This window comes from Haplochromis burtoni, unplaced genomic scaffold (assembly GCF_018398535.1).
Source record: "Haplochromis burtoni strain Fernald_Lab_line unplaced genomic scaffold, NCSU_Asbu1 Contig_2210, whole genome shotgun sequence".
Classification (NCBI taxonomy): domain Eukaryota; kingdom Metazoa; phylum Chordata; class Actinopteri; order Cichliformes; family Cichlidae; genus Haplochromis; species Haplochromis burtoni.
In genome coordinates, this window is record NW_024584571.1 from 1,102 (window position 1) to 14,919 (window position 13,818).

Consider the following 13,818-nt stretch of genomic DNA (forward strand, 5'->3'; position numbering starts at 1 on the left):
ATTTACAATATTTACAGTACAGCATTATAGGATCAATTTACAAATTATTATATCATGCAAGTAAAGTATAGTAAAGTAACTATTCAGTTCCTATTTGAGTTAAATCCCTTAGCAGCCTTTCTACTAAAAAGGCTGTAGAAAAATGCTGACAAATTATAATAAACCATGGTAACTAGCAAGCTACAAATATGGCTTTTGAATCAGTTAAGGTGATATTTCTATAAGGAATAAATATGAAACAGTGACCATGTCATTAAAACATAGCTGAGACTTTGTATTCTGGATGCTCTTTTCAGCAAGCATTTTAGGGACGTGCAGTATAGGCAAATCTATGTACATTTTAAAATTTGAACATTTGTATCGTACTTTCCTTTTATGTTGAAAGAGCTGTAACTTCACAATAACATACCACAAAGAGAGAAAGGAACTAAGTTTAGAATACACCAGAAATAAAGAAAAACAGGAAAATGAAATGAATGGATATGTTTATTTATTTTTTTGGTATATTTTCCTTAGAGACAGGCTACATGATAAATAACGAATTTTCCCACAAAAAGCAAATCACAACAGTGTTCAATAACTGGCCTAAGTATGTACTGATGCGAGTTTAGTTTGATTAAGATAAAAACATGTGATGTATAGTTTAATGTATAGTTTAATCATAAAATGATTGATTAAAATTATTCTAATTTCCCATTAGAAAGAATTCACTTCATATCAATACATCATGAAGGAAGTAAAATAAAAGGAAAAACAATTTTAAAAAGTAAATAAAATAAGATCAAAGCCATGACAACCACAAAAAACTGATTAGAACTCACTCACTAAATCACAGTCAAAATTTAAATGAAAAAAACACAAGAAATTACCATGAAGAGAGCTAAATAACATAACACAACCATGACAACCACAAAAAACAGATTAGAACTCAATGTGTAATATTTTGATAACGTTAAATTTTCAAACTAAATCAATTAAGATTTAAATTAAATTTAAATTAAAAAAAGAAACACAAGAAGTTACCATTCCCAAAACTTTAATTTCATTATTCAATTGACCTTTTTTAAAATCTCTAGAGTAGCAGAAAAACATTATAAATGCATCTTTCACATGTTCAGATTCACTAGCCAGTTACTTGAATTGTGCTGGCGCCGGAGCAGGGGTCATCGTCATCGTCCATTTTGGTGATCTGTGTTTACATGTAAAGTTCATTAGTACAGTCAAGATGGCAGAATTATTATTAGTGTAATCTGAACTCAGGAATGTGATATTCAAGATATACAGTTTTCAACTGCGAGTTATGTTTTCATCATACTGCTTGTTACACATTAATGTCTATCAATGCTATTAGATAAAAGTAAAGAAGCACCTCAAAGTCATTTTCTTTGCACCACTCTCTGAAGCACTTCTTTGCCTTATCTTTCGCAGTTTTAGTTTTAGGTTCCTTCAAGTAAACTCTAAGGCTCGCCTCAGAAAAGTGCTCTGGGAGGAGCTTGGAAACCTGGCATCAAAGAGAGCCACATAAAAAAGTTACACATCATTACAAAGCCAAAGCTGTCTTATGGAGATGCATACAGAATGATCTCACAGCTCTAGTTCTTACCTCTGATTCTAGGATTGGAAATGCCTTTTTAAGGTTCTTCTTGTTATAAAAATATATTTTATTGATGAGGTCCTTGTCTTTCATCCCATAGTCCAAATTGACAACCTAATAAGAAATATGAAAAAAAAGGAAGCCTGCATTTAAATTCAAATGTAAATAAGGGCTGAGTTAGTTATTATCTTAAATTTATAAGAACAAACAAAACTCAAGAATTTAGTAAAAGTTTAAGGTAATTAGAAAAAAAAATCTCACAGTAACTTCAAGTTTGATCTGTTCCTCAGTACAGAGTGTGGTCAGTTTGCCTTCCAAAGCTTTCTTCTTCTCCTAAAAGATGTGAGTGAGTTTTCAGTGTTATTATAATTTTAGATAATTAAGCAACTTGAGGCAACTGTTATCGGGATTTGGCACTATATAAATAAAATGTAACTGTTCACCCATCCATTTTCTTCTGCTTATGCAGTGTTTCTCTGGATCCAGTGTTGAGGAGTAACAGAATACATGTTCGCGTTCTCTTAAGCCCCACTCCCCCGGTACCGGGGGCAAAAAGGAGGAGATCACGTTTAATCGGTTATAACATGGGGTGAGAAATATATGTCCCGACATGTTTGGTATTTACAAAAACTTCAGAATCTCAGCTAAAATCTCATATAAACCATTTCTACAACCACCAAACACAACAAAAACAAGCCATGATTAAATGAGCGGTTACGTAAATGCGCACAAGTCCACTAAACAAGCAAAACCGAACCAGAAATTCTATAGACTTCATGTAACTGGCTAAAGAAAGGCTAGTTATCTTCCAGGGTTATTACCAATTCCAAACACTAAGTTTTACCAAGCTCTGACCAGAATTCACGGGAAGAGCCGCAAAAGAAGCCCACAAAAACACATAGTGGCGAAAATGCACTAAAACAGTGAGATTTCCTCCATTATTTTCGCCGGTAGCCAGTAGTCTCATCATTATCAGCAGTTACCATGGCTAACCGCATCAAAGCCATTTCCATCAGCAACCTCCATTTTTAGACCCACCTACAGACACGTGACTGAACAGATGCAGTAAATTTGGGATCACGTGGGTTTTGGCCTTACAACTTCTGATTGGTTGAAGTTACGTGAATGTGGCATCATTACTGTGATCCTATTCGCTGATATGATTAAAAAGATCATGCAAATTGGCCAAAAGAAACCAAAGTTACAGCCCCTCAGAGCTTAAAGGGTCAGAGGCCAGTTGAACGCTCCATGCGCACAGCAGAAAAGGCCCATTGCCATGTAAATGTGTGGTTAATTTTTCAAAAATATATATAAAAAAAACAAACATTTTTAGGCCTGTTAATAAAATTAAATTATTTCTGCTCTTTAATACCTAAAAAAATTCAACTGACATGGTGTCCAATTGTGTGCCAAAATTGTACAATTTTGTACATTTTTGTACAACGCCTGGATATTCATGTATTGACAGTGCTGTAATTTTTTACTGTTTCACTTTAGAAACATAAATCTTTGCACAGATGATGTTTATATCTTGGTTACTGAATTTCTGGAATGAAATATGAACTGGAGCATATTTTTAAAAGGGTTAAATGCTAAAAAATAAAAAAAAAATAGGAAACTAATGTTAACTAATGTTAGCCTACTGCAAACAACTTGTTTTAGTTGTAGTAGCTACCTGGGTTATGTGCCACTAAGGTATCTTCAATGTACTGTTGCTGTGTAATTTATTACTATTACTGAAGGCTGCATCACAACCTGCTAACTGTCAATAATCATGTGCAGTTCTGAAAGCAGACCTTACCTAATGTCCACCCTACTGTTACTCATTTTATATTAAGATTTAAAAATCTACTTGGCATTGGTAAGTAGCATTCAGTAAAAATAAAAAGTAAAAATCACACAGCAATAGTACATTCATGTAGTTGTTAAAAGCATGACAATATATGAAATATTCCAAAGTATTCAGAATATGTTACTCTCATTGAGTAATGTAACGGAATACATCATGCTGACCATTTGGGCTAAATTAGTTCGGCCAAGAGGCGTGAATTTTGACGAACAAGACAAGGGAGCAGAGCGTTGAAGGCAAAATCACTATGGCGGCAGCGGTGGCCATTAGCATGAATGAAGTGGGTTATTTACTTAGTCGTACATTTTCTTCTATGTCTTTGGAGGAAAAAGTGGAAGTGAAGAGACTGAGACCAAATCATCCAAATGACGTTCAAATAACACAACGGGACAAATTACAGAATCGTGAATTTTGTGTTACGTGGTTTCAACGAAAGGACTGGTTAATGACGAGTGTAAGTAGGAATTAACTTTAATGTTTCCCTTGCCTGCTTTCTGGAGGAGACACAGCTTGGACTCAACAAGGAATTGTGGATTTGAAGCATTTATCTGACAAAATTAGGAATCACGAATGCAGCACAAGTCACACTGGAAATAGTGTAAAGATATCAATGTTTGGTAAAGTTAGAGAATTGCAGTCCTGGAGGTGTGTGGCAAAAGGATTCTTGCTTCAGGAAAACCAAGTTTGAACTTTAAGAGTTGCACCGTACACCGTACCGTATTTTTATCTTTTTTTCATTCTGCCCTCATGCATGTTGATATTTTTATTCTGGCATTCTGATCATTCAGCCATCATTCTTGCATTTTTTGTTTTTGTAAAGGCATGTGCTATTGTGTACAGAAACATCTAGTCAAAGGTGTGTGAGAGTGTGTGTGACTGGCATTCTGGGTATTCCTCTATACAGTTTTGTTAGTGTTGGTTTGAGAAGGTCTTTTGGCTATAATGTGTTGTTAAGGATGTGATGCTGCTGCCAGTAGTGTGAACTATATAATGTATTTGTTAGCCCACCCACCCAACATCATTACAAGCTGCCACTGGTCCAGAGTGAGCTGGAGCCTCTTTTTTTCTCCTGTTGTTGTGCAGACCCAGGTGTTTTAAGGGCTTCTAGCAATATAACTGTGCTGCTCTGAGCAAGCACAGACCAGTCACTTCACGTAATTTAGAATGGGAATATCTTTGCTGAAGTCCAAAAAATGGCATTCATGCACATGGTGAATATTCGGGAGTAGAAAAGATACTTCAAACTCTAAAAGTTCTGATGCTGAAGGCAAACCTGGGATAATACCTATATTCTTTCGATATTGGGATCCAAATACATCCATGATCCTTGTGGCAAATTAGTCATCATGGAGAATAGTTCATCGTACCCTTGGCAGTGCCAACATTCTGCATTGCAGGGGCCTCAAAACCCTTTGACCCCTTTCCTATGCAGAGTAATTGGCTTCATGATCCTGCTGCATTATTAAGCATGGTCTTAGCCTAAACACTGAAGCAGGAACTCAGTAATTATCTGGTTACAGAGGAGCTGAGCTTGTGTGCATGCTCTATTGATCAAGTCAATTCAAATTAAGTGGAGATTTATCATCAAGCCAACAAAATACACTCAAATATGTAGTGTGATGAAATACCGTCCTAATTCTAATATATACATATACACCTATACTGAAATAAACTAAACTACTGAAAAATCGGAGAGACTATGTGCTCACATTGTTATTATAATTGTTTTGTTTATCTTGTTTTATGAGCTGTTATGATTCTTAACCCGATAGATTCGTCAAAGTCCTTTTTGTTAGCTTTTTCAGTCAGTTTCTTTTTCAAACGTTCCATCCTTTCCTGAAGGACACAGGTCAGAAAACATGCTCTAATTGTTGTCATTATTATTTTGTTAAACTTGTTTTATGATCAGTTCTCAATCTTACCTCAAATTTCTCTTTGATGGTCTTGATTTCAGAAAAGGGGAAAATAGGAGGTTAAAGACAAGAATTTACTAATTTGTGACAACACACATTAAGAACACATACACAGTAAGCCACATACATGTAACAGAATCTCCATTTCTGTCTAAAACTATTTTTATCACCTCCCAAAATTGAGCCATTCCAAAACTTTCTACATAATACTTGGTGTTTTACTTTGTAAATGGAAAAGGGAATTTGGCAAAATTACGACATAGGCTTTGCCAGTTTTGTGTGGCAAGGAAACGTTTCTGCTGTCTCTAAAATGTTAATTCCCCATTTAAAACACTCTGTAGGCAACAGTAAGTCACACACCACATACTGACATCAATCTGTATTTAGGCTGATTGTTATATCATGCCATTATGATTTTTAATTACCAAGACTGCAGTTACCTAGAGTTCCTATGGATTGAACTACTTGTCACCTGTCACAGGAATGACGAAAGTCATTCCTGTGACAGGTGACTCACTTTTACATTCCAGACTCACTTTTACATTCCATGTAAAAGTGAGTCTGCATTTTAATCACACCTTGATTGTTTGATTCAGAAAAGGGTGGCATACAGAGACAAAATCCCAAAATCGTATGTCCCTAATTATATAATTATATATTCACAGTGCAATGAAAAGAGTTTTCAGATAAGAAAACACCCTGTTAAACTGTCAATAGTCGACTTGTAATGCAGGAACATGAAAGCCTTACTTACTGGCTTGGCTTGACCCACAAACCAATACAGGTCGCGAGTTGTGATCCTCTTTAGAATACCCTTTGCCTTCTCTAGATCAGCATTTGTGGATTTAGATATTTCTTCAACCACTTGGTCTTATAGGGCAAACAGGGGAAAATGGGAAGACAGGTTCATACAGTATTTAAAAGTAGAATGGGAGGGAGAGCATTAAGCTTTAAGGCACCTCTTCTCTTAACTCAGATTCCATTTTGGATTCAGGAGAGGACACCATCTTTACTTTTAAGATTAGACTTAAAACTTCCTTTTTAACTAAAACATATAGTTGGTACTGGAGGAGGTAATCCTGAATCCGCATTTAGTTAAGCTGCAATAGACTGATACATTTCCATCAACTGAAAAGCCCTTTTCCGTAGGACTATTTTTAAAAAAAGTTTTAATTAGCATCTGACAGAATATGTTTCAGATTTTTTAAAAGATGAATTTGTAGTTTGTTTTAAATATAGCACAGTTAGAATTCACTACCTGTTAGCTTTGTGTAGGCCTTCATGTCAGTTTTAGCTGTGGAGAGATGGAACGTATTCCCTCCTGAACCTACAATATTGATGCGCTTATTTGCTTCTAAAAGTGCATCTTTGATCCTGGATAAAAAAAAAAGAAAAGAAATCTCATATAACTCTGATAGTCTCAGTACCCTGTTATATGTATAGATTTGGACCTGGAGATACTCACATCATTTCTACACTCTGGGTTACTCTGTGCTGGTAGGCTTTTTTGTGGAGAGATACCCATGTGTGGAACATGTCATGCAGGTTTGACACTTCCTGTTGAAAGCACACCTTTAGTTTTGTCACAGATAATCAGGTAAATGAATTACTCTGCTAAAGTTAATAAAAAGTAAGGATCCACACCTTGTCTCTAGAGCAAATGTGCTTCCTGCCATTCACATCGCACACCCTGGCAAACATGATGAAGCGATGATGGTCAAAGTTGTTCCGGATGCCCAGGTGGTGACAGTCCCTGAGATAGAAGTAAGGAAATACATTAATTTAAAGACATTTATTATGGTAAACCTTCCAAAGCACACTTAAGATTTGCTGTATATAGAAATACTGAGTTTTATAAAATGTCATCAACACAGGTCCCACCTGGCAAGACAGTCGAACTTGTCCACATCAATCCCATTTTGATTGTTTGATACAATTTCATAGAGAAAGGATTTATTCTCATCTCGACCTTTATACGGCCACTGTGGAGACGACACCAGAATTGACCTTCATGACCTTCATGAGGCAATAAGCAATGGTTTCATGACATTCAGACAGTAATTGACCAGTACCTTAGTGTCATCACTCTTTATAGGTTTAATCATCTCCTTGATAAATATCAGGTCCTCTGGGAGTAGTAGTTCATAATCTTCCTCTTCCTTCACCTTATTATCCTCATTCTCCAACAGGTGATTAAACATGGCTATAGAGGCATCCTTATACTGCAAGAGATACATTATTACTATTTACATCAATCAGGCATAACATGATGGCTACTGACATATGAAGTGACACTGATTATCTTTTTATTATCGACATTTTGTCCTCAAAGTTGATGTTTTAGAAGCAGGAAAAATGGGTAAGTGTAAGGATTTGAGCGAATTTGACAAGCACCAAATTGTGATGGCTCAATGAGTGGGTCAGAGCATCTACTTAAATTGTAGCTCTTGTGGGGTGTTTCTAGTCCATGGTGTACCGTATCTTTCAAATGTGGTCACAAACAATGATAAATCAGAGACAAGGTCACAGATGGCATTTGATGCTTATTTATGCTGTTGAGCAAAGACTGGCCTGCGTGGTCTGATTCAACAGACTATTCTCACTGGAGCCTATCCAGCTACCATAGGGCAAGAGGAAGAGTACACCCTGGACAGGTCACCAGTCTATTGCAAGGCTAACACAGAGAGACAGAACACCAATCACACTTACATTCACACCTATGCTATACCCAGACAGAACATGCAAACACCACACAGAAAGGCCCTGGCCAGGTGATGGAATCAAACTCAGGATCTTTTTGTTATTGAGGCAACAAAGCTCTTGATGGATGCTCAATCATCCAGATAAGGAAATTCCGGAAATTTGATTCTATTCATCTTTATATAATGTTTTCAGTAGGATAAACATTTTGTCACTCATCTAAGTGAGTTCTTCAGTCATTTGGATGAATGATGAATTGTTTCTACACTGAAAACGCCAAATCCAGATAAACAAAATCAACTGATTACACAGGTCTTGCAGACCTGTGTAATCAGTTGTAATCAGGTTGTAATCAGGTCTGCAAAAAAAAAAATCAGCTGCAAAGGATATTTTTGTTAAAGTTAATTTTTTAGGGTGCTGAATCCAAAAATGATCTCCATTTCCCTCCGTCAGATACAGTTTTTTTGCAAAACATGAGGAGTTTATATTAAAAAAAAGTGCAACAGCGATGAAAACAATCTGTATTTTATTACAATTAACTATGCATAATTTTTCAAGATTACTTACCTTTGGCTATGAACAAAATAAACCTGTTGGGACATGATCATCTGAGCTCCTCACACCAAACCCCCTCCATTCCTTGCATTTTCTATTTATATTTCTCTTGAAATACAGTATCTCTCTTCTTCTCTTAGAAATTAATGTAAGAAATCATTATTGGATATGGTTTTTTGACTCAAGTATTGGATACCAGATTTCAGTTTAAAAGGTAAATTGTACGCTTAATACAACTAAAACAAGAGTTTTGCAAAAAAAAAAAAAAACCTGATGTAATGGACTTTTAAAAAATATTTTTAAAGTAAAAATCTATAAGAAACAGTCAAAAAATCCTATGCAGGTTTTTGGTTCACACGAAACAGGCTACCAAAATAAAACAGGAAATTTCACAGGGTAGTTCTTCGTTACTTGACAATAATGTAATGAACTCTCTAGCACTATCTAAAGCGCTTGGAAGGAACGTGACTGGACTCCTTCCTTTCTTGAAACTATTGTGAGACCTTGCCTCACACCATCATGTGGCCTGTTTAGATCACCTGGCGTAAGATGTGATTGGGAGTTGAGGCACCTGGGAAGGGAACTCAAAACTGCATTGTAGGTGACAGGCAGTTGGTGTTGTAAGCCATACCCGTTTATTTAACGATAGTTATTCACAGTGGACACATCTCCTTTCAAACCATCTGTCTTCTGTGTCCAAAGTGTGAACATTGGCATCCCCAAAAGAGTGGCCTTCATCCTTTATATGCAAATCTACAGGTCTATTGTCTCACAGTAGAATTGATTGTTTTCTTCCCCTACCTTCCAGTCTTTAGTTGCTGGGTCTGCTTCAGGATTGAACATACGATCAAACAGACGAGAGAAGGGCCCGTGTCCTTTATGGAGAAATACAAAATAAACACTCACAAATGTTGAGTATGTAAATTTGATCCAGTGATTATACGATAGTCATACTCAGAAATCAAACATTTTTCATTTAAATTGATTTCTTTTTTTCACAGAATCTTTAGAGAAAATGCTCTGAACCTTTTTGTGTTTTTAAAATCTTGATCTGTAGATTTTGTTTTACTGAAGGTTGTGAATGAATAAATGTAATTTTTATGTGTACAAGTGAAAGCCGGTTTGTGAATGTCTTCCAGGCAAGACTCTTAAATTAAACTGTACTTCATTGTCTTATATCTAGCATTGAAATCTCAGAGAATATGTTTTATTTGATGAGCAGAAGCATTACTTGTAAAGTGTATATTATATATTATCAAGTAAACGCTTATTCGTGTTAAAAAGACAATGCTCAGATATTGTTTTTATATTGTCTTCATTTGGGAATTCACATGACACATTCCTGTCACTGGATACTCTCCTCACATTCATGCTCCATTGGTTTATGCACTACTATTACAAGTCATTGAGGGGTTTTTAAAAAATGTTTTTGCTTTGTTATTTTGGCCCTCTCTCTCGCTGTGCTCCCTGGCAGGTAAATCCAGACCTCTGAACCTGCCCTGAGGTTACTGGCTCTATGAGTCTATTTGCTGTATCTGTGGCTTTCTTTTCTTGCTTTCCTTGACACTTACTAAAGTTAGTTGTGGCAGATGTCCTCCCTCTCTAACATTGATTCTGTCAGGACTTTCTTCCTCTTAAAAATAGTTTTCTCCCTGATTGCCCATGAGTGTTTGCTCATAAAAAATTGTTGGGTTTTAAAGTTCCATGCACTAATCACATTGTGTTCATGCTTGAAATTACCCATCAATAAAAGCCTAGCATATGGCATGGTGAAAGACAGGCATCACGTACCCAGGTCATGGCAGAGGCCTGCAATTTGCACACAGAGGACATCTCGGTCATTGATGTTAAGATCTGGCTGCTTCACCATGAGGGCTGTAGCAAGCTCTCCTGCTAAGTATGCCACCCTGTATAGTACAAACATACAAACATGGAAAGACAGAGTTCACTAAGCAACACACTGAAAAAAATATAAACTGCTGTGTCTGCGAACCGCTTGACATACCCAATCGAGTGCTCAAAGCGGTTGTGCGATGCTCCTGGAAAAACATAATAACTGCCCCCAAGCTGCTTGATATTTCGTAGTCTCTGAAACTCAGGAGTGTCTATGATCTTGACAAGAAGTGAGTCTAACTCAATGTGGCCATGGATGGGATCATTAAACACCTGTGTGAAGAAAAAAGAAAAATTTTGATAAACTGTGTCTAATCCTTATACAAATAGGAGTAGTAGCGCTAGTAGAGTCTTTTTTGATTTATTCCCCCTTAATTTGATTTGTTGCAGTATTTCACTTCTTATTTGTCATAGACTGACTTAAAAAACTACACGTGGATGGCTTAATAACAGCTGTTGAAAAACTTGACAAAATAAAAGCAAAACATGTAACCTGTTCATTGACTAAGAGATTGCAATATAACTAAACAGGCTTTTCTTCCTTGTGTACTGCAGTCATCATAAATAAGATTTTATTATTATATTATATTATATTATATTATATTATATTATATTATATTATATTATATTATATTATATTATATTATATTATTATTTTAGATTTTATTTTTTGTTCTGGGTTGCTTTGCTATAGTCTGACCATGACAATGAGACTTAAGATCTTAGGATGTTGTGGTATCACTTAAATTTTAAAAGGACTGGATAAGGGCATCACCTCAGGAGACACCGCTGCAGCCTTGTTTGGTCATAATGGCTACAACCGACAGTGCTGCTCAGGACTGCACCCACAGACCCATTTATTTTCCAAAACAAGGGGAGAAACAGTCATAGAATTAAACAAATAATGTTAATCAATTAAATATGAACAACATTTAACATCTTTAGCCATTTCCCTGCAAGGTGCTACCAAACAAACACATTAAGCGTATGTGAAGCAATAAACCAAGAGAGACAAAAAAAAAAATTGGTCAGAGCTGTCAGCATGATATTTAGGACTAGATTTACTAGTGCTCTGCACCTGGGTCAGTCACTCTGTTGGATTTTACTAAAGAGGCACACTGCAAATATTTTCAGGGACAAATTAGCCTTATGACACATTTCCAGATGTGTAACCACGGGAGTGGATACTAACTACTAACAGTGCACTAATTTCTATACCAAGATGTAGCTACTCAGTTTATCTCAATAATTACCCTATCAAGTTACACAAATTAGCGCCTTAAAAAAAAGGGCACACATCCTGTGAGGCAGCGGTGTCTTAAATAATAATAATTCTGTAGGTAATGTGTAAGTGAAGGTTTTACACATTTTTATTTCTGAAAGCATCGTGAGCAGATAAATTAGGACACTGAAGAAGAATTAATGTGGTTTTGATATAAAAGTAAACTATTAAAAATTTCTGTGACTGTTTGAGATCTTTAGGGCTGAGACAGGTGGAGCACAAAATTTATCAAGGGGGCACAGTAAGAGGGCCACAGATGGGGTGGAGGCAGGGATTCCCTTCACCCGACGAGCAATTTATTTCCAAAAAAGAAATACAGATAGCCAGGCAGCACAGGTTGGTGGTATCAACAACCAAAGCAAAACTTGTACAAACAAACTTACACTGTTTAAAAAAAAAAAAACCCAAAGGAAAAAAAATCAACTAAAGAAAATTTACCTTTATTCTTACAGGGCCACCTTGAACTCCACGTTCAGGAGAATTAACTCAGGTTTATGAAGCTCAAGAACAAACCATACAAACCAAACCAAAATATGACAATGATATTCTATTTATCAGTTCTGAGGCACAAAAATCACAAATACAGAAGTTTATTCACAATGACTAAAAGACATATCACCCCCCCCCCACACACACACACACACTTGGTAAGAGCCCAGTTCCTCCCTACTATGAACAGGCTTGGAATTCCTGTACCTCCAAATGGTGGCAATATGGAACAAAGCAACCTTCAACATTCTGGTAATACTGATAAACCAACTTTGCAATAAATGATTCTGAATTCATTGGACAACTGTGTGACTATTTTATAGTATGAAATTATAACTTAGAAAATGATTTGAAGAATTACCAGAAATGAGCATTTTATTTCACTTAGGACTTCAAACAAAATGTTGAAGGAATAGCATCACATTCACAACTAAATAAAAAACTGCATTTGGCCAGCTAGGTGTAATAAATTGCAATTCTAGCATGTTGTGGGCTATATGCAGACGTAGTCCTCTAGAGGGCATGGGTTATCCCATGATCAACAGATTCTCAAACCAAAACATAACAAACCAATGCTATGTGACAAATTGTCAGTATATTGCACTTTTGGCCACCCAATACGTCTGTATTTTTTCGTGTTCTGAAACATGAGAACTGTCTGGAATGAATCTAGACATGTACATTTATTTTACTTTCTCATCAGGAATCACATTGGAAAACACTATCTAATATGATTAAGGTTGTGGTTAAGGTTAGGAATAAGGTTATGGTTATTGTTAGGCCTGGAATACACGACTGGAACGTCTGTTACCGCCTGGAGCGTCATTATTATTGGGAACTCCTACAAATACATGTCTGAGAAAGTCAACCACCAAAATACCTTCACTGTCAATGTCTTGAATCTTGATTGGACAACAAGCTCTTAACCACCAGTTGACAGCCACCTTGCCCCTCTTTCCTGGCCTACACCACCCAACAAACAGCCTGTGGCTCTGATAGTTGCTTTGAATGTTTCTGTGTGAAAATCTTCACCAAACAGTGTGTTAGTGATTTGTTTGTCTGGTGTTATGAGTGCTAAGATGACACCTTTGTGAATAAATGTAAATAGTTTCAGAAATTAGACAACTTATAATGTTTCAATGTATGTACTGCAGCAGCCTTGTAGGAGAGAGAAGCCTTTCTGTTAAAATTTTAGTTAAGCAAGTTGTCTTTTGTTTGACTTTTTTCTCTTTTTGGGGGGTAGGGAAGCTCATTGTCAAACAGCTGCATAGCATTTTTAATTGCTCAGAGTAAATGGCTTCTTTCACTCCTCTTTCAAACCATCTGTCTTGCCCGGTATGCCCGATGGTGATTTTTCGTTTTTATGGGCCGATGTTTTTTTGGTTTTTTTTTGTTTTTTTTTCCGAAACGGTATAAACACTGAAAGGTGGTGGATTGGCCAGATGCTGGGAGATGTGTAAAAATAACTCAGTTGTTTGGTGGTGGCTATTGTGGAGGTTCCACAGATTCAGTAACATTAGTAAGTGGTGGAGGCCAGCAGGTG

The 13,818-nt window shown here is 36.3% G+C and overlaps 1 protein-coding gene across 1 annotated transcript; it reads right to left on the bottom strand.

The window, feature by feature from the left end:
- Positions 1-425: 425 nt before the first annotated feature.
- On the bottom strand, positions 426-10,993 carry LOC102306725 (deoxynucleoside triphosphate triphosphohydrolase SAMHD1-like). Its single transcript, XM_042217561.1, has 14 exons — positions 10,617-10,993; positions 10,403-10,518; positions 9,413-9,486; positions 7,429-7,578; positions 7,238-7,338; positions 7,001-7,109; positions 6,822-6,913; positions 6,615-6,730; positions 6,111-6,226; positions 5,366-5,386; positions 1,856-1,927; positions 1,604-1,708; positions 1,370-1,501; positions 426-1,189 (listed from the first exon to the last, which is right to left on the bottom strand). The coding sequence occupies exons 2-14, from the start codon at positions 10,479-10,481 to the stop codon at positions 1,124-1,126; spliced, it is 1,233 nt and encodes a 410-aa protein (XP_042073495.1). The 5' UTR covers positions 10,482-10,518; positions 10,617-10,993; the 3' UTR covers positions 426-1,123.
- Positions 10,994-13,818: the final 2,825 nt, after the last annotated feature.